Genomic DNA, 19,666 nt, shown 5'->3' on the forward strand with positions numbered 1-19,666 from the left:
CTCCTGCTCCTGCTGCTTTCTTGCTCCTCCTGCTGACTCTCAGCGCTGCTGCAGGATCCAGAGGCGTTCACATTAACATTCTTTTCAGCTGCTGCTGTTTTGCATGAAGGTGCCGCAGATCACGTGCAGAAACATTCACAATCATTTTTTATTTTCTTATTTATTTTTGCTGTTTTAACTGCTTTTGTTTTCATTGTACTTGCATAGCGGACATGTTTTCTTTTGCTCTGACAAAAGCTTTCTTTTGCAGGCGTGTCTGAGTGCTATTTAAATTCAAAGGTCACCTCTGTCATGTTTACCTGAAGTTGCCAGAAGTTGTTTCACTTTGAGCTTCTGTATGTCGTCTGTCCCCAGGAAAATCTGCTTTTAAATGTTCCTCTAACCTTTTGAAACTTTGTACACATGAATACTAACATGCCTTCTTTTCTTCTCTGTAATTTATTTCTTCAAAGATTCACACAGCTGATTTGCTTGTTTTCACTAGTTGTTCATTCACTGATTCACATTTTAGCACCTGCTTCACTTGATCTCTAAACCCTGGACAGGAAATCATTACCCTGCTCAAAAATCTGTATTGAATACTGTATTTCTGTCTCATAGCATGATAGACTCTTGTGACCTGTGATCCTCTTGTTTGATCTGAGGAACAATAATCTCTCTGTGTTGTCTCTGCCCCACCCTCCCCTTGTCTTGTGTGGTTTCTCTGCTGTCAAACAATGCAGCAGGACAGAAATAACCTGGTAAGTAGGATGAACCAATGGGATCCGTGCTGTTTTCTTTCCATTGTCTTTGTCTTTTATTGAAGTTTTTCCATCTTTGTGTGACAAATTGGGTTCTTTTTCTTAATTCAGCCAGGCGGTGACCCAGCATCTACTTCTGATTTGAGTCAGGTCTCAAACAAATGAAAAGAACCATGATTAGAAACACAGTTACCATATTTTTTGCACCATAAGGCGCACTTAAAAGCCTAACATTTTCAAAACATCGACTCTGTGCCCTTTAATATGGTGTGTGCTGAGTTCGTGGGAGGGGGTGCTAGATGACAGACAGCGAACTCTTCTTCACAAAGACAGGGAGGCAGCAGTAGGCAAGTTATGCTACCGTATGCGGACAAACTGTAGACACATGGGCTAAGGTAACAGCTGCCTCTATTACAGCTTTCGCGAAAGCCGACATCAATGTTCTGACTCAGACAATAATGAGGAGGAACCCGGAACATTGGACAGCGAAATAGCTCAGCTGTTCAATTGGGATACAGAGGACGAACATTTTTGTGGCAAAAGAGAGAATATTTTATTTAGGGATGGGAACTGAATTAGGTACCTTTAAAAGGTACCAACCAAATTCAAGCAAAAGTACCGGGTTCCAATTCACGTAAAATAAAAAGGTACGATGTTTAGGTACCTAATTACATCCTTGTGACCATGAGGGAGTGGAAGACTGGGTGATTTTCCATGCTGGACATGAACGCAGCATCTCTTTTCTTCTCTGGTTTTATCTCTGGATTTCTTTTCTTTGGTCTTCTTCTCAGTCTTCTTTGTCTTTCCTTTTTGTCTTTTTCTGTTCTATCTTTATCTTCTCTGTCTCCTTCTTGGTCTTCTTCTAATTTGCTTCTGGGTACAGTTTTGCTTACGTTTCCTTATACAGACTGTTCTCAAGTTACGAACAAGTTTCGTTCTTACGACGTGTCCTAACCCGAAATTCCGCGCAAGTCGGATTTTTACCCTAAATACCCCCTAAATCTCTAAATAACAATCCAAATACATGTATTATACTTCATATTCATGGGAAAAAATGATCCTGCTTTCCTTTTTGTGTCCATAACGCGAAAAAAGTGAGGATACCGAGAAAATTACGACAGACACAATCGATGATGCGACTCGAGACAAGCAAGCTTACAAACAGAGCAGTGTACATATATGTATTGGCGTCTTAAAGTTGAAATGATGCAAGTTGAGAACCACACAAGTCGAGGACCTCCTGTTCACTCATGACTTGTTACAGCTGGTTAGTGACGCTTCCTAGTCCACTCTTCTCGTTGGTTATTGCAGATATTTAATCTGAGGCAGCCTGACCTGAAATTGTTAATATCCAAATGTTTATTATCACGATCAAATGGAAATGATTTGATCATATTGAGACCACACTTGAAGATTATTATGAAAAATCATCAGTTACCATGAACCCTGAATCAGGTCGAGCCCTACGATCAGGGTTCAGATTTTTAATTGTTGTCAGCCTACAGGATTTTAAACAGAATAATTATACTGTGATTCTCATTTATAGCAGCACAACATGTATTATGTGTTAAAAGCAGTGCAAACTTGACTGGGTTCTGTATCGCCTAGCTAGAATGAAAGAATAAACCCAATCGTGGATCCCATCTTGGTATTTTCTGTTTCATAACCTCATTTCTTTTGGCATGTTATGCTCCTGTGGTGATGACATTTATTTGTAAGGGGGTTATGTTTTCTGTGTCACTGATATTGTGTCTGGCTTTTTCCATTTCCCCCCCAAAAGTATGTGTTTATTTTTTTTTTTACACCTTGGTTCCGTTTTTTTTTTCATGTTTGGCGTTGTTTGCTCTTTTTCATTTTGTCTCCATTGTAACCTCACAACTCTCCTGTCGCTACAAGCTGAAAAGGGATTTTCTTTCTGTGGATGATGATCATTGGCTTTCAGCAGGTGTTTACAGGGTTCTCACCTTTCTTTTCCAGAATCCAAACCAAAAACCGGTGATCCTGAGGAAGAGACGGCAGAGGATAAAGATAGAAGTCAACTGGGAGCTCTTCTACTACAAGTAGACACTCAAACTCCTTTAAACATTAAGGACAAAAATTTCACATTCTCAGCTGAAACACAGTTTTTGAGTCTAACCTGCTCTTCTGTTCTCTTAAGATTCCAGCTCGACCACGCCAAGTCAAACCTCATCTGGAACCTTAAGACGAGGGAGGAGCTACGGGACGCTCTGGAGGGAGAAATGCGCGCTTTCAGTGTGGACCGCGAGCTGGGAAGCGCCACTGTCATCTCCTGGAACCACCAGGAGTTTGAGGTTCGGGCTCAACTTAAGTATTTTACACTTTGCTGCCTCAATCTCATCTATAGATGAGAAAAGCACTCAGAGAACACAGACCTCTGCCAAGCATATTGTGATTTTAACGCAACACTTTAGTCCTACTTTAATGTTATACTCCCTTTCAGCAGACTCTGCTACAATTTGGTGCTAGTTGCAGGTTTGTATATTAATTTATTACCTGACAGCGTTGAAAATTATGAACACCCAGTACATATTTCATATTCCTGATCTTAGTATCCAGAATATTGCCATGATCTGGATCGTATTTTTACATCTGTCAGAAATTATGGTGGCCTTGTCTTGTATTGTTTTGCAAAGTAATCTGACCATTTATCGTGGAGTTATATACACATATGGTGAAAACGGCCCCATCTCACAATGATAAAGAATCCTTTAAAGAAATCCTAGATCCAGATGGTAACCCGGATCACCTCCAAAATTTAATCACTTCTTCCTTAATCCATTTTGAACATTTCCTGAAAATTTCATCAAGATCTGTTAGTTACTTTTTGAGTGATGTTGTTCACAGACAGACAAACTCCTTGGAATAGGTAATTAAAGTTTTATTCTGGCCAATTAACACAAACTGAAAGAAACATTTCTCCTTGTGTGTTCTTATTTCCAGGTGAGATACGAGTGCCTTTCAGATGAGATAAAGATCGGCGATTATTACCTGCGTCTGCTGCTTGAGGAAGACGAAAATGAAGAATCCAGTGCCATCAAGAGATCGTAAGGCAACACCACCACTACCCATGAGTGATATTCCTCTGCTCTGATTAAAAAGGATGACTCACACTCCTCCTCCTCTTCTTTTTTTCAGATATGAGTTCTTCAATGAGCTCTACCACCGCTTTCTGCTGACACCCAAAGTTACGATGAAGTGCCTGTGCCTGCAGGCGCTGGCTATAGTTTATGGGAAGTGCTTTGAGGAGATTGGGCCCTTCACAGACACTAAATACATTGTTGGGATGTTGGACCGAGTGAGTAAAAACTGTTAGATCTGCACTGTAGCGTCATTTTTTATACTTAAATTTATCCTGAAAACCTGAATAGAGACGTGTGGTATCAAACAGTATGAAACTGTGTTGTAACATAATACCTCCTCTTTGTTTTCAGTGCACAGACAAACTGGAGAGAGACAGGCTCATCCTCTTCCTCAACAAACTCATTCTCAACAAGGTCAGTTATCACAGATTTCCTGCTCATTTTCATTTCTTCCTTTCTCCTGACTGACAAATTTTCTTCTGCAGAAAAACGTGAAGGAGGTGATGGACTCTAACGGAGTTCGTATTCTGGTGGATCTTCTCACCTTGGCACATTTACACACCAGCCGAGCCACAGTGCCCCTACAGGTAGAGCTTAAAAATCACACTTTTTGATCATAATGGTATGATTAAATATGCATGATATAAAATGTGATGCGTGAAAACTGCAGTTAATCAGTATAAAAAGCAAATGCTTTCCTTTCCTTCACAGAGCAATGTGCTGGAGGCATCGCCGGACATGAAAAGAGAGAGTGAGAAAGAATGGTACTTTGGTAATGCAGACAAGGAAAGAAGAGGACCTTTTAGCTTTGAGGAGGTATTTAATATTCTTATCATCATATTTCTATAATGTTATATCAGTATATTGGGATACAAATGGTCTGTTTGAGTAATTTTGCATCTTCTAGTAGAGATCTGTCAAGATCTCTTGCATTAAAGAGGGGGTATAGAGTAACATTGCTGGATGCTGAACGTGCAGATTTTCAAACTGCTGTATACTCATATGTTGTAGAAATCCTAGAATCTGATTGAAAACTGCTCAAAACACTGCATTCTTAAAAGATATCACAAGATTTTGACGCGATTTTATGAGACTTGCTGAGATGATGACTAGGGCTGCAACGATTAGCCGACATAATCGACTACGTCGACGAAAAAAATTCATCGACGCAAATTTTAATAGTCGACGCGTCGTATTATTGTTTTTGTTGTTGTCACATGGTGAAATCAAATACCAGGGGGTAATACTCATTTGTAACTTCAGTTCACAGCATGAGGTGCTGTGTTATTGGATACTTTTATGGGAAAAGATCACTAAGTTCATACGTGAGGAATATTGATGAGGAAAAATCTCCACTCCCAGAGAGCGCTGTGCGCTGACGGAGGCTCTGACGGAGCCTCAGCTCCCGGCGTTTAGCGTCTGATAACGTGATTTAGAGTCTTCTTCACTCTCTGTTACCAACAGTTTTTCAGGATCTGAGCCACGAACTAGTGTAAAAAATTCCCATAACTTTTGAAAAGAGAGGACATTTATCACTCTCAAGCTCACACTGCACCAGTAACACTCAGCGGGGAGGAGGAGGGGCGGAGTGTGCGTGAGCGAAGTGGAAATAGCGCATGTATAGAAACGAAACTTAACGCGTTGTTATGGAGGGTTGGGGGAGAGTCAGACGGGATCACACAGAGAGCAAAGCAAGCCCCAGTGAGCAAATAAACATTAGAAAACGAGCCCAAAGTCACTAATAAACGGTCTGTCCAACACTGCATACAACGACTTAATTTCCCGTACAACTGCTTCATTCAGTTTGAGATTTAGCCTATTTATTTTTTTGTATAGCCAAGTACTTATATTTTTTCACGTCATCATGAATGAAATAAAGACAAACAAACAAACATGACACAGGGCTGACCAATCAGAGGTGAGAACCTAACTCTGGGTAAATGCAGTGAAAATGCAAAACACAGGTTGAATTATAAAGGTCTGCACCTTTTAAAGGCCAAATTAGGTTGAAACTCAAAATAATCGTGATTAATCGACTAATCGAAAAAATAATTGATAGATTAGTCGACACTAAAAATAATCGTTAGTTGCAGCCCTAAAATGATGACATGACCACATAAGGATCACCTGACTAGTGCACGACATGTTAGAGAAGTGGGCCTCAAATACTAAAGTCTGCACCTGACAGGCTTCCAAAGGGCTGATCAATCAGAGGGAAGGGGGTTTGTCGAGCAGGAGTCTTACTGTCCCTCTTTAGCTGCCCTATCATTTAGAGCAAAAATCCCCCCTAAAACTTGTTATCCCCTTTCAATTTGTTATTCATAATTTCTCTATCATCAGTCTTATTCTTGTCTTTGTGTCAACTTTCTCTCCTTCAGATGCAGGAGTTTTGGAACACAGGCGTCCTCACAGCAAAGACCCGCTGCTGGGCGCAGGGAATGGACGGTTGGCGCCCCCTGCAGGCCATCCCCCAGCTGAAATGGTGCCTCCTGGCCTCCGGGCAGGCTGTGATGAACGAGTCTGACCTGGCAACACTAATCCTCAACATGCTGATCACCATGTGCTCGTACTACCCCAGCAGGTGGGTAGCAGAACATAACTCCTCTGATATAATATTCTGATGTTATTCCATCAAAAATGTTTGTATAATTGTTTGAATTCTTCAGGGACCAAGACAACGCCATTATCCGTCCTTTACCGAAGATCAAGAGGATGATCACTGACAACGCCTGCCTCCCTCACATTGTCCAGGTGACTGAATAAACCTTTTCTTTTCCCTTGAGGATCGTGTAAAAAAGAATAATGAAGCTCTTTTCTGACACATTGTTTTGTCTCTACCCCAGCTGCTGTTGACCTTTGACCCCATACTTGTGGAGAAGGTGGCCAATGTTCTGTACCTGGTGATGCAGGACAACCCCAACCTGCAGCGTCTCTATTTAACCGGAGTCTTCTTCTTCATCATGATGTACACAGGCTCCAACGTGCTCCCTGTCGCAAGGTGAAAACACAACAAACAGCGTTTATTTTATCAGCGTTATTTTATCCATCTTTAAGTATCATAAGCTGTTTGCATGTCACTCTCTGAGACATCACTGTGTTTTCCTTAGGTTCCTGAAGTACACGCATCTGAAACAAGCCTTCAAATCTGAGGAGGTGAGGATGAGAGATGTCATCTGAGAAATTGAGTCTGATCTTATGTGTCGAATCTAATCTTTTTTGTGCGTCTCGCTCAGGCAAAGGGTCAGGACATCGTGCAGCGGAGTGTTCTTGGCCCAGTGCTCCCTGAGGCCATGGTGTGTTATCTGGAGAACTATGAGGCTGAACGCATCTCTGAGATATTCTTGGGAGAGTTTGACACACCAGAGGCCATTTGGAGCAGCGAGATGAGGTAGAAACTTGGTGTAAACTTCATGTTCCAAATTAAATACAAGGTGAAGCAGTAAACGTGTATGTTTTTATTCACTGTGTGTGTGAACTCTGTGTTACAGACGGATGATGATCGAGAAAATCGCCGCCCATGTTGCTGATTTCAGCCCCAGGCTGCAGAGCAACACACGCGCTCTCTACCAGTACTGCCCCATTCCTGCGATCAGCTTCCCTCAGCTTGACAACGAGCTCTTCTGCAACATCTACTACCTCAGACACCTGTGTGACACCACCCGCTTCCCCAACTGGCCCATCCGAGATGCTGTGAGCCTTTTTTTTCCACCTTGTTTTCCAAGTTTATCAAAGCATTTCATCCTTATTGGCCAGTTTTCAAAGAATTTAACCTAGATCAAAATAATCCAGGTTTAGAAATCCCATTTCTTGCTATCCAGGATCAGGTAATTCATCTCAGTTTTATGGATTACCAGTCCAGATTACCAGTGCTCTAAATGGGACAACATATCAAAATGTGGGCTACCAGCTCTGTAAAGAGCAACAGGTAGAAGAGCCAACATGGGGTCATTGTAGTTTTTTTTTTAATTCTGAGAAAAAACAAAAATAGCATAAATATCCACTTTTTTAATTTCTCTTATGACCCCTCATCTGAGCCACAACAAATGAATAACAAATATACGAAAAAATACAAAGCGGATGTTTTGAAAATGTCTGAAATTTTAAAAAAAGAGGCTTAATGTCTAATACTTGGCAAAATTTCATCTGTGAAGGATTAAGCTCTGCTTTTTGAAGGCAGATCTGGAGTTTTTGCTGCAGTTTGGTCGGTTTGGTTTGTTCCTCTGTGCCTCTGCTATTTCAGTTTCTCTTTGGTTTTACTTTACCACACTGAAAGGCTTCATTGGTAGCCTACGTTAACTTTATCTACTTTATTACTGTAATGGTTAAAGAAGTCAAATGCAAAATACAAATCAAAGTATCCACACTAAATTCTCCAAATGTTGTTTTATTTGACCAATTTTAAAGTTTTACATTTTCTTCCTGAAATCCACTTTGAAATCCTACTCCCTGTTGGGATCAGGATAATCCTATTTTTTTTTATCAAAGTAATCCAAATCCTACTAAAAAGTTCTGAACAACACAAACTGAAGGTTTGATCTGGATTACAACTAGGATTGGATTCTGTAATCTAATCCAATTTTTTAGAATCCTTTCTCTTTTGAACAACCCATTTTCAGAATTTAATCCAATCTGATAACCAAACTTCGATTGGATTACTTTTGAACAAGTGGCCTTATATGTTTTTATTTGAACAGGTGAAGCTGCTTAAAGACACATTAGAAGCCTGGAAGAAGGAGGTGGAGAAGAAGCCTCCCTCTATGTCTGTGGATGACGCTTATGAAGTCCTCAACCTCCCCAAAGGACAAGGACAGTGAGTATCCTCTGAATTTTTTTACAACTTATTGTGGACATTGATTCTGGCAGATATTTTATATTTAGTCTTATGATGAAAATCCCTGCTAGTTTTAGAAACATTTGAATCTTTTTTTGACCCCAGTGGAAACTCATAACATTTTGGTTAAATCCTCATCGACTCAAGACATGTTGGTGTTCTGTTTTCAGGCATGAGGAGAGTAAAATCAGAAAGGCGTACTTCAGACTGGCGCAGAAGTACCATCCGGACAAGAACCCAGAGGGCAGAGTACGTATCATTACCTCTCCTGACATGTCACGTTCTGTGAATTCACCCACTGATTTATCTCAACATAATCTGTCAGGACATGTTTGAGAAAGTCAACAAAGCGTACGAGTTCCTCTGCACAAAGTCTGCAAGAATCATTGACGGCCCCGACCCTGAAAACATCATCCTCATCCTGAAAACTCAAAGCATCCTGTTCAACCGGCACAAACAAGGTTTGATGATCGCTCCCCTTGCTCCTTTTCTCTGTTGTTGTTTCGTCTTGCTGCTCCTCTGATCAGCTCGTTGTCGCTTCACAGAACTGGAACCTTACAAATACGCTGGCTATCCCATGCTCATCAAAACAATCACCATGGAGACGGATGATGAGCAGCTCTTCTCCAAGGCCTCCCCTCTCCTCCCGGCTGCCGTTGAGCTCGCCTTCCACACCGTCAACTGCTCGGCTCTTAATGCAGAGGAGCTGCGCCGGGAAAACGGCATCGAGGTAAAAAAAAGTCCCTCAAAAATCATCTTGCCTTGATGAATCCCATCGCTTGCGATCTATATTTTTGAGCAGGAAGTGGATTTTTGATGAATTTCATGTGTTTTTCAGGTGTTGTTGGAGGCTCTCTCTCGCTGTGTCGCTGTTTTGACTGCTTCCAGCAAGCCCGAGGACATGGCTGTACAGGTACCAACAGTCCAAAAACACCTTCGGACAGAACTTTACTGTTTGTCGTCATAGTTTCGTGACATTTTCAACACTTTATGTGATCACAGGTGTGCGGGCACGTCTGTAAGTGCTACAGTGTGGCAGCTCAGTTTGAGGAGTGCAGAGAAAAGATCATCGAACTGCCAAATATCATCAGAGACCTTTGCCACATCCTGTTCTACGGAAAGGTGAAACACCTGCTTTGTTTTTAGCTTTTTTTTATTCTTTTAAAAGTATGTTTTTACAACGGTGTATTTCTCTCCTTTCTTTCAGGGTCTCCCAAAAACTGCCTCCCTAGCCGTCCAGTGCGTCAGCTCCTTCGCCATAGATTTCTTCCTCCAGACTCACCTGTACCACGCAGGTGTGCTCTGGCACCTGCTGGTCTACCTCTTCAACTACGACTACACGCTGGAGGAGAGCGGCGTGCAGGCCAGCCAGGAGACGAACCAACAGGAGGTCGCCAACAGCCTCGCCAAGCTCAGCCTGATCGCCCTGAGCCGTCTGGGAGGCTACGCCCAGGCCCCGCAGTCCCTGAACGGGGACAATCCTGCCCCAGAGACCAACGGGTGTGAAGGCACCCCGCCAGAGAATCCAACCATCCGTAAGAGCTTAGCGGCCATGCTGACGCCGTACATCTCGAGGAAGCTGGGGACAGGAGCTCCTCCTGAGGTACGCTGATCACCTGCAGAGAGAGGAACGTGCTGACGCAAAATATTTGGATTAAAAAACTGATTCAACCTTCTCTTTCACGGGTTCAGGTCTTAAAGCTGCTGAATAGTAACTCAGAGAACCCTTACTTGATCTGGAACAACGGGACACGAGCAGAGCTGCTGGAGTTCTTGGAGGCTCAGCAGGAGGGGAACATCAAGAGGGTAAGAACAACCAGCATGTTTCCCCCCTCTAACTTTATTCAATCTCCACTAAAGAAGAACAGAAAACGATATGTTAAGCTTCAGCCTTTGCTTAGTTTATACGATGTAAGCAATACATCTGCATAGCTCTCCAATTCTCCTCCAAGACACATGAGGGCAGTGTTGTGTGTTTCTGGTCCTGCTACGTTTTCCACTTGCTACTTCTCAGCGATTTTGAGCAAATTATGTTATGGGAAATTCTATCAGAGACATTTTATTTCATCTATTGTTGAGTTATTTCATTGAACAAAACTTCAATCATCTAAAAATGCCTTAAACTATTAAAATTGCCAATTTTGTGTGATTTTTTAGTGATTACATCATTCTGAGATAGTTTTTTTCTCTGTTAAGATCTTTTTTGAAATTGAAAATTTTAAATGGTCATCCATTGTAATGCATTATCGCATATGGATCCCCTAACTGGCTAATGACACATTGGAGGCGTGGGCCTCAAACACCCAGGTCGACCATCAAATGGGCCTCCCTGAAGAAGAACTTTCACTGACTCATTTTTTTTGTTTTAAAACTAAATTGTTGTAAAAATTTATGGAAAAAATATTGATTGATGTCAAATTATTTCAAGATTCTTACCTTTCACAGATGTTGACCAAAAACTTGGAGTTGTACATAAATTATAGAAATAACGAGTAAATTGCAACTGTCCTAAAGTTTCTAGCCAACACTGTCATTTTTGCATAAAATGATAAACAAAATCAAGTTAAATCAAATTTTGTATGTGCCTTTAAGGCAGAGGAAGTGACATCATTTGGTTAAGATTAAACTGACACTGAGCAGGATGAGCTCTGACATTGATATCTGAGGTTTTAAACGTATTTTTGAGCAGTAAAGCTAAAGCGTCATACCAAAGTATTACAGCAGAAAAAATGTACTAAAACGTGTGTGAAAACTTCACAACAGTGACTTGTGTACTCAATGTTGAAATTGTTTCCTCTAACAACTTAAACAGAAATATTTATCGAGAGAATCAGTGTTGGAGTGATCATGAAAGTTGCTGATGAGTTCCTATCTGGTGTCTTTAAAGGGAGAAAACGATAAAAGCTTTGGAGCAGATTTTGTGTTCAGTGATCACAGTAAGGAGTTGATCGTCGGGGAGATCTTTGTGCGGGTTTACAATGAACAACCAACTTATCCTCTGGAGGTGAGCGCCATCACAAACCATGAGACATTTTTCCTTGTTAGCATCTTCCCCTTTGAGTTTCATGGTTCACAGAAGAGATTTAACTCTCTAACCTGTAGTTTTGTGATGCTGTAATGTGTGTCTTCATCTCTGCTCTTAGTACCCCAAAGCCTTTGCAGCCAGTCTGTTGGACTATGTTGGCTCTCAGGCCCAGTATCTGCACACGCTGCTCGCCATGAGTCAGAGTAACAAAGTGGAGTCTCAGCAACACGCCGAGAGGCTCCGCTTCGCTGAGATGGCTTTGGAAGCTCTCCGCAACGTCATCAAGAACAACCCCGGTGAGATCTGAAACCCTCATCAGCTCTGTGCTTTTCTGATGTTTATTCTTTTGCTTACCGAGCGGCTCTCTTTGTGTGATTTCAGGTTCGGAGTCAGAGTGCATCGGCCATTTCAAACTGCTCTTCTCTTTGTTGCGAGTTCACGGAGCCGGCAGAGTGCAGCAGCTGGTTTTGGAGGTAGAGGATCTTCCTTCTTTCGTCCAATCACTCTACTTTCCACCACATTCCTGCTTCCTAATCCTTCTCTTCTTCCTCTGCAGGTTGTAAATACAGTGACATCAAACCAAGAGTGTGTCAGCAACATTGCCGAGTCGCTGGTGTTGTCCAACCTCCTGTTGCTACTGCATTCACTTCCCTCCAGTAAGACATTTAGACAACTCTCTAGCTCCTTTCTTTTGTTTTTTTCCTGCCTTAAATACGTCAGCAGGGTTTAATTTTTTTAATAAAATGTGTTTTTTGTCCCTCTTAGGCAGACAAATGGTGCTGGAAACCTTGTATGCACTGACTTCTAACACAAAGATTGTCAAAGAGGCTATGGCCAAAGGTCGGTGGGATCCTTTTTTTCTGACATCTGCTCCATATTTATCGCTGAAAGGATGCTAATCTGAATCTGTTTCTCCTCCAGGTGCTCTGATCTACCTGCTCGACCTCTTCTGTAACTGCACACATCCTCAGGTTCGCACGCAGACGGCGGAGCTCTTCTCCAAGATGACCTCAGACAAGCTGGTTGGACCAAAGGTGAGTGAGCATGGCGACAAAATGAGGAAGATGGTTTAAAATTCACAATTCTTCTTCTAAATTTCACCATTTTTCTTCCAGGTGCGTTTGACTCTGATGCGTTTCCTTCCCGGCGTCTTCATGGACGCCATGCGAGACAACGCAGAGGCAGCTGTGCACATATTTGAAGGAACGCACGAGAACCCTGAGCTCATCTGGAACGACAGCTCAAGGGAGAAAGTGTCCACGACCGTTAGAGAGATGATGCTCGAGTATGACGTGACCTCAATTCAACACCCTCTTTAGCCATGAGCTGTCATGAGAGCATCTGGGTCTATATGAAGCTAACATCACACTCTTCTTCTCCCCCTTCCAGGCACTTTAAACAGCAGAAGGATAATCCTGATGTAAACTGGAGAGTAAGTATGATATAATGATAAAATGTTGCTCTTTTATATATTTTTTTTCACATTGTGAGCGGTTAAGTGTGACTGAATTCTCATTGTGTGCGCTCAGATGCCAGAGGACTTCACAGTGGCGTGTGGGGCAGGGCAGGGTGAGCTAGAAGTGGGCGGAGTCTTCCTGCGTATCTTCATCGCTCAGCCAGGCTGGGTGCTGCGGAAACCTCGAGAATTCCTGGTTTCTCTTCTGGAGACACTGACTGAGCTGCTGGAGAAGAACAACCCCAACGTGAGCGACTGAAAAAAGAAACAAACAAATACAAACACTGTTGTTTACCTCTCTAATTTCACCCAACATCTTCTGGTGTTCCCCAGGGTGAAGCTCTGGAGACAGTCACCACTGCAGCAGTTTGTCTGTTCAGCACACAGACCCAGCTGGCCGACCAGGTCCCTCCTCTGGGTCACCTGCCTCGGGTCTTGGCAGCGCTGAACCACAAGAACAACGCCGTGCCCAAGAGCTCCATCCGCCTCATTCATGTGCTGTCAGACAACGAGGTAAAGAGCCACATTCACATTCTCCATCATTTAGTTACACACATTATGACCACATAAACAGCTGCCCATTGACCTGAAGATTAAAAAGAACTTTTTTACCACCAAGCCACCTAGTTCCAGTGCTAGTTAGGAGCCAGTTCTTAATCAGGTCCCTGTTCTGGGTGTATCAGCCACAAAAGAACTGGTTAGAAGAAAGAACTGCTTACATCAAAAGCTGGAGGAGCGGTGATCACAGCCAAAATTTCACCACCCAAAACTTAGTTGTGGCTAAAAATAGTCTAAATGAAAATTGAATAACATCAAAGTGTTTCCAGACATACTTGATTATGGCGCATTCCTGAAATCCCATTGTAGCCTTTATCGTTCGATGTAAGGTGATATATGCTCATGTGAACTGAGAACATTAAGAAGTTGATAATCACTTTTTTTGTATTTTTCACAGCTTAAGTTGTAATCTACATGATGGAAATAAAGAATCATCGGTTCATTTATGCAGAGATCCTTAAAGTGTCAGAGAAGACAATTCTTAATCGTCGATTACCTCCACCAAGGACGTTGTGTTTTTGGGAGTTTGTGAACAACATAACTCAAAAAGTAACAAATGGATCTTGATGAAATTTTCAGGAAATGTTCAAAATGTGATAAGGAAGAAGTGATTAAATTTTGGAGGTGATCCGGATCACTGTCTGGATCCAGGATTTCTTTAAAGGATTCTTTATCATTGTGAGATAAGGCCGTTTTCTCCATTAGTGTATACAACTCCATGATAAATGGTTGGATTGCTTTGCAAAACAATACAAGACAAGGTCACCATAATTTCTGACAGACGTTAAAGTACGATCCAGATCCTGGCAATATTCTGGATTCTAAAATCCAGAATAAAAAATATGTACTAGGTCATCATAATTTTCAACACTGTCAGGAAACAAATTTTTGTACAAACCTGCAATTAACGCCAAATTGTAACAGACAGTCTGATGAAAGGGAGTATAACATTAAAGTAGGACTTAAGTGTTGATGACAATCACAATATGCTTGGTGGAGGTCTGCGCTTTCTGAGTGATTTTCTTGTTTCTCATGTTAGTTTGCTGGAGGGACTCTATAGCGCCCCCCTGAGCTCAGAGGCTCAAACTGGCAGAAGAGAGGATGTGAACCGTCTGTTTGCATGCTCCGTGAACAATTGAGACAGAGGTTTTTGGGGTTTACAGACTATTTTACCTGCCATTGAAACAATCTTACAGAGCTGATTTCTACAACTTTAAAATTTTAAAATTAGTATAAAAACCTTGCACAGGGCTGTCAGTTTGACCCAGCAGTTCAGGTCCCACGCCCCATGAGTCGGGCAGCCTCAGGTCTGAATCCAACATCACTCCCCTCTCTTCCTTCACTATGCATTCTCTGTTGCTTTGTAATAAAGGCAAAGAGGAGTCAAAAATAACTTTTAACAAGGAAAAAAGCTTCTTAAAAAATGTATCAAGTTAGCGACAGGATTCACTCTGTTTTCAACAGAAACAATCTGGACAAGATCCACTATTTTCTGGAAGCACAATACCAAACCTCTGGGCTTTCTTTCTGAGGGTCTGCTTTTAATAATCTGAGCTTTTGTTTAACATTTTAACCTGCTTTGTCTTGTCACTATGTTGCTTCCTGTAGCTCTGTGTTCGCTCCATGGCGTCTCTGGAGACCATCGGCCCGCTCATGGCAGGCATGAAATGTCGGACAGACATGGCTGGATTGGCGTGTGAAGCTCTAAACCGCATGTTCCAAAAGGAGCAAACTGAACTGGTGGCTCAGGTGAGCTTCCATAGAAAAATCTCTTTTTAATTTTTGTACATTTGACACACAGAATGTTTGCTGATCTTATATAATTATTAATACCTTACCTTGATGAACCTGTCAGGCTCTGAGAGTGGAGCTGGTCCCGTACCTCCTCAAGCTTCTTGAAGGAATAGGCCTGGAGACGTTAGAGAACCCCTCAGCTACCAAGGCTCAGATCGTGAAGGCTCTGAAGTCCATGACTCGCAGTCTGCAGTTTGGAGAACAGGTATGACAGCAGAAAATCATCAATTGAACCCAAAGACTGATGAGAAATATTTTATAATGTTTGAAAACATTTTCTGATCTGCAGGTGAATGAGATTCTCGCGAGGTCCTCTGTGTGGAGTGCCTTCAAAGACCAGAAACACGATCTTTTCATCTCAGAGTCTCAGACTGCTGGTTACCTGACAGGTAGAGTGTTTCTACAGTATCAAACTCAGCTTCATGTAACATTTATTAACACCATAAGCAGTTAAATACCTCCCCTGTGTGTGTTTCAAGGTGAGTCCTGACTCTGTCTCTGAGCTGTTATCGATTCTTAATCCTTTGCTTTGGCTGACTCCTCACTTGTGCTTGAATCCAGCGACCCTCTCGACTCTCCACGTCCTTTAACTTCCTTGCTCTCCTTCTCCTCCTCTTTGTCCTTCACGTCTCCTCCTCAGGGGTTTCCACTCCTTCTCTCCTGGCCGCCAGCAGCCCACTGCGAGGCGGGCTCTAGACTCCTAAGCAGGGCCCCTCGCAGCCCTCCTCTCTCTTGCTCTGATGCAGGTAGACTGTGACCTGGCTCCTACTGCCATTCCTCTCCTCTTTACCTCCATCTGTGACCTCATCTATAATCCCCACCTCTCCATCTCTGCTGTGCTGAAAATAATGTCATACCATCTTCATTTTCACCAACTAACTCTTCATCACACGATCGAGTCTTGAGGAATAAAATGATGACACACACATGTGATTACTCACACATGTGACACGACTTGGGACAGACTGGGGGATTTCCAGTCTTCTGTGGGTAAAAAACAAAGTTTGTTTAGAAAACAATAAACACTCTTTAAATGATACATTTTCTCAATTTGGAGTCAGCACAAAATTAACAATAGGGTCTTTACGTAACCACAAAAATGATCAACCTCAGAATGAAAGAGATGTCTTCTCATCAAATGTTTCCTCTAAGCTTTCATTGGGGGTTTTTATTATAAAACAGATTGAAGTTGACAGTGAAAATCAACAAGACTGACAACTTGAGTAATGTAATTTCTGATGCTTGTACCCACCACAAAGAGGGCAGGAATCAGAGATGATAAACAACACGCTAACATAACATCTTGAAAGGGCTGTGAGGAGTTTGAAACTGATCTTGAAAAAGTCTCCCTTCTAGATATATGCCTGATCGTAATCCACACACTTTGAAATTGTTACAGGTTATTTTAAAGTTCTGCTTCTTAGCTTCCAGTTTGAGTCGTCCAGGACCGGATTGATTTACTGCACGTCTAGGTCTCTATGACAAAACCACACCAGCTGACAAAGTTTAGTAGTGAGAAGAGATAAAACCCAAAGATCTTTGTTTTTATCTGCTAGTAACAATTTCTGTGATTAATTTTGTTGTGATGGTGGACACAGGAGCCCAACTGTCAGACAGAAAAAAGACAGAAGAGTAGAAAAAAGCTAAACAGGAGTGATACTAGCCTTTAGCTCGGAAATGTCTTAGAGCACCAGGCTGCCTGCTGTGCTACATATAAACAGCTACTAAACTACTTACAAACAGACAGTGTTTACTTGTTGTCACGTTAGCCTACAAATACGTCAGCACACCAGGCTGCCAAAGTCGCTAACTTAAAGCCGGCTTGATGTCACGTTTCAAACCGTAGGGCTACGTAACTTTACTGATAAATACTTAACCTCATCACGTTGTATCCAGTCAAAAGTTGTCTTGAACAAAGAAAATTTGTTTCGATCCAATCTGCATTTAATTCCAAAACAAACACACGCCTCGCTAAGAATAATTTCCGACAGTGTGCGGAGACTCCGGGCCACAAGGTGGCGAGGGAGTGCAATCAAAACAGATCCTCCTCATAGCATCTTGAAAAGCAACTATTTTTTACTGTGATCTCGGTAGAGATTCACACTAAGTGATATATTCACTATTTTGACACAGAGGGGTGAGTTTCTTTGACAGATAACACCACTTCCCCATTTAAAACATTGATTCAACAAAGATTTAAGCAGCTTTGTCTGCAGGGGGCACTGAAATCAACACCCTTAAAAAGTTCCTCACAGGAGATTTAGAAGTAAAGATACTTTGAGTGATAATATTGTAATTTGGGGGGGGTTTAAAGTTGTTGGATTTAAAGTGTGTCATTAGTTCACTACAAAAAACAGAAATCATATCAAGTGTTATGTCTTATTTTAAGTTATTTTAAAAATATAATGAGGTCTGATTTGCTTATAACAAGTAAAAAAAATCTGCCAATAGAACAAGAGAAAAGTTACTCAAACTAAGACATTATTCTAGTTTCAAGCAAATTTTTCTTGTTCCATTTGCAGAGTTTTTTTACTTTTTACGAGAAATTCAGACCTCATTTTTTTCTTTAAATAACTTAAAACCAGGCATTTTTTCTGGATTAACCAGTTGAATGTGGCTTACATTGAGTAAATTAAGACAATTTTAACTTATAATAAGACAAAACACTTCATAAGATTTCAGTTTTTGCAGTGTTAAATAACTATACTTATGTAGTTTGTAAAAATATTGAAATAGAATCAATATTGGCAATGAAGCTACATTAAAATTGCTTTATTGGAAATATTAGGGAAGAAGGGAAAAAAATGTAATGCTCAGGGAGTTTTTAAAAAAAAAAGCTTAAATCACCACACTCCTTTGATATTTTACACTCTGTATGACATATTTCAATATTGAGCATCATATCCAAACCTGACCCTGCATCCCTCTACATCTCTTCCTGCATTCACTAGCTGAAGGCTCTTAGTTTAGATCATCATAGTAGCTCACTCTAGTTGTCCACAGTGTCCACTTCCCTGAGTCTTATGTCTTATCTCTATATCTCTTCCTGTCCCCTGCAGGTCCAGGAGTAGCAGGCTACCTTACAGCAGGAACTGGCACCACGGTAATGCCCAGCGTCCCACCCCCCGTGGACAACGACATCGGAGACCAAGGCTGATGAAGGACACACACACACACAGTCACGCTCAGGCACCCAGTCTGCCCTGCAGCTTTAACGGCTGCAGCCTAGAGAGGGACTGTTCAGCTCCCGGACAAGGGGACGGAGAGAAAGAGTGAAAGAGAGAGAAAGAGAAGGCCGTTGTCGACCGTCACCAAAATCTCTGCAACACCTCCTCCGGCATCACTCTCCTCTCCCCTCACAAATGGCACTCAAGTCTTCATGAACACTTTAAAATTGTTTTAACGGATGACCACATTCTGTTTTTGTCTCTGTGCTTTTTCTTTTTTTCTTCCAATGACACAGAAGAGTTTACTTTTTGTATGAATATATTTTTTACTCTAGATTTTTGTTCTCATGAGAAAGACTGAGGCTTATGTTAGATTAACCGTCTTCTCTATTATCTACCCTCCTTTATCGCGTCCTGATTGGCTATACTCACCTAAAAACCTCAACAGAGAGAACAGTGACACACACGTGTTCACAGGACCTACACACCTTTTACACAACCATATGATTAAGAAGTCTGGATAATGGATTTTCATGAAAAAGGAAAAAAGTGGTTATATAAATGTGTATGATTTTCTTCCTTGTTTCTCATTCGAGCACTTGAAAACTGATCCCTCAGACTGACGCTGACTTCTTCGCTGGTTGACACAGATCTCCTCTTTGGACATCCAGCCTATTATTCTTATAACATGTTTCATTCTCTTCTCTCTTCAAAGGCTTCCCTTTCTGCCTCACTTTTTTAAGGCCTTGCCAGAATGCAAAAAGCACTAGAATATTTATAAGTGACTAATAACCACCGGAATTGAGCTTCTGCAAAGACATGACGAATGACGTTGACTCTGATTTTGAATCTATATGAAAGACTAGTGCAATTTGTGAGATGTTCAATGTAATATTGCATATATAAACTTTCTATATTGAATGTACATTCAAAAAATAAATCAGTCGCACTTGTACATAAAATTTTAAGAATAAAAGGGACCCCACAGTGTTGT

At 41.5% G+C, this 19,666-nt stretch overlaps 1 protein-coding gene across 2 annotated transcripts in view; it reads left to right on the forward strand.

Moving 5' to 3' along the window:
• The window catches only part of dnajc13 (DnaJ heat shock protein family (Hsp40) member C13), a 45,932-nt gene extending 26,278 nt beyond the window's left edge, over window positions 1-19,654 (forward strand). The window contains exons 21-57 of one of the 2 annotated variants that reach the window (XR_012599838.1): window positions 723-740; window positions 2,718-2,800; window positions 2,899-3,052; window positions 3,702-3,805; window positions 3,897-4,056; window positions 4,193-4,255; window positions 4,327-4,428; window positions 4,553-4,657; window positions 6,220-6,422; window positions 6,508-6,592; window positions 6,685-6,839; window positions 6,949-6,994; window positions 7,075-7,229; window positions 7,330-7,531; window positions 8,536-8,651; window positions 8,843-8,921; window positions 8,998-9,133; window positions 9,218-9,402; window positions 9,511-9,585; window positions 9,675-9,794; window positions 9,880-10,275; window positions 10,365-10,478; window positions 11,560-11,676; window positions 11,816-11,993; window positions 12,079-12,170; window positions 12,254-12,353; window positions 12,463-12,537; window positions 12,619-12,731; window positions 12,813-12,982; window positions 13,087-13,129; window positions 13,227-13,400; window positions 13,487-13,666; window positions 15,320-15,460; window positions 15,567-15,710; window positions 15,795-15,894; window positions 16,146-16,251; window positions 18,565-19,654. Coding sequence is in view for 1 of the 2 variants with exons in the window: in XM_074693202.1 (XP_074549303.1) it covers window positions 723-740; window positions 2,718-2,800; window positions 2,899-3,052; window positions 3,702-3,805; window positions 3,897-4,056; window positions 4,193-4,255; window positions 4,327-4,428; window positions 4,553-4,657; window positions 6,220-6,422; window positions 6,508-6,592; window positions 6,685-6,839; window positions 6,949-6,994; window positions 7,075-7,229; window positions 7,330-7,531; window positions 8,536-8,651; window positions 8,843-8,921; window positions 8,998-9,133; window positions 9,218-9,402; window positions 9,511-9,585; window positions 9,675-9,794; window positions 9,880-10,275; window positions 10,365-10,478; window positions 11,560-11,676; window positions 11,816-11,993; window positions 12,079-12,170; window positions 12,254-12,353; window positions 12,463-12,537; window positions 12,619-12,731; window positions 12,813-12,982; window positions 13,087-13,129; window positions 13,227-13,400; window positions 13,487-13,666; window positions 15,320-15,460; window positions 15,567-15,710; window positions 15,795-15,894; window positions 18,565-18,662 (4,581 nt within the window). In the remaining variant the exon portion in view is untranslated. The remainder of the gene's footprint in view (window positions 1-722; window positions 741-2,717; window positions 2,801-2,898; window positions 3,053-3,701; window positions 3,806-3,896; window positions 4,057-4,192; window positions 4,256-4,326; window positions 4,429-4,552; window positions 4,658-6,219; window positions 6,423-6,507; window positions 6,593-6,684; window positions 6,840-6,948; window positions 6,995-7,074; window positions 7,230-7,329; window positions 7,532-8,535; window positions 8,652-8,842; window positions 8,922-8,997; window positions 9,134-9,217; window positions 9,403-9,510; window positions 9,586-9,674; window positions 9,795-9,879; window positions 10,276-10,364; window positions 10,479-11,559; window positions 11,677-11,815; window positions 11,994-12,078; window positions 12,171-12,253; window positions 12,354-12,462; window positions 12,538-12,618; window positions 12,732-12,812; window positions 12,983-13,086; window positions 13,130-13,226; window positions 13,401-13,486; window positions 13,667-15,319; window positions 15,461-15,566; window positions 15,711-15,794; window positions 15,895-16,145; window positions 16,252-18,564) is intronic. The other variant, XM_074693202.1, reaches the window with a different exon arrangement.
• The last annotated feature ends 12 nt before the right edge of the window (window positions 19,655-19,666 follow it).

Source organism: Halichoeres trimaculatus, unplaced genomic scaffold, assembly GCF_033239565.1.
Source record: "Halichoeres trimaculatus isolate MK-OKI-2021-1 unplaced genomic scaffold, fHalTri1.1 fHalTri1_scaffold_18, whole genome shotgun sequence".
Lineage (NCBI taxonomy): Eukaryota > Metazoa > Chordata > Actinopteri > Labriformes > Labridae > Halichoeres > Halichoeres trimaculatus.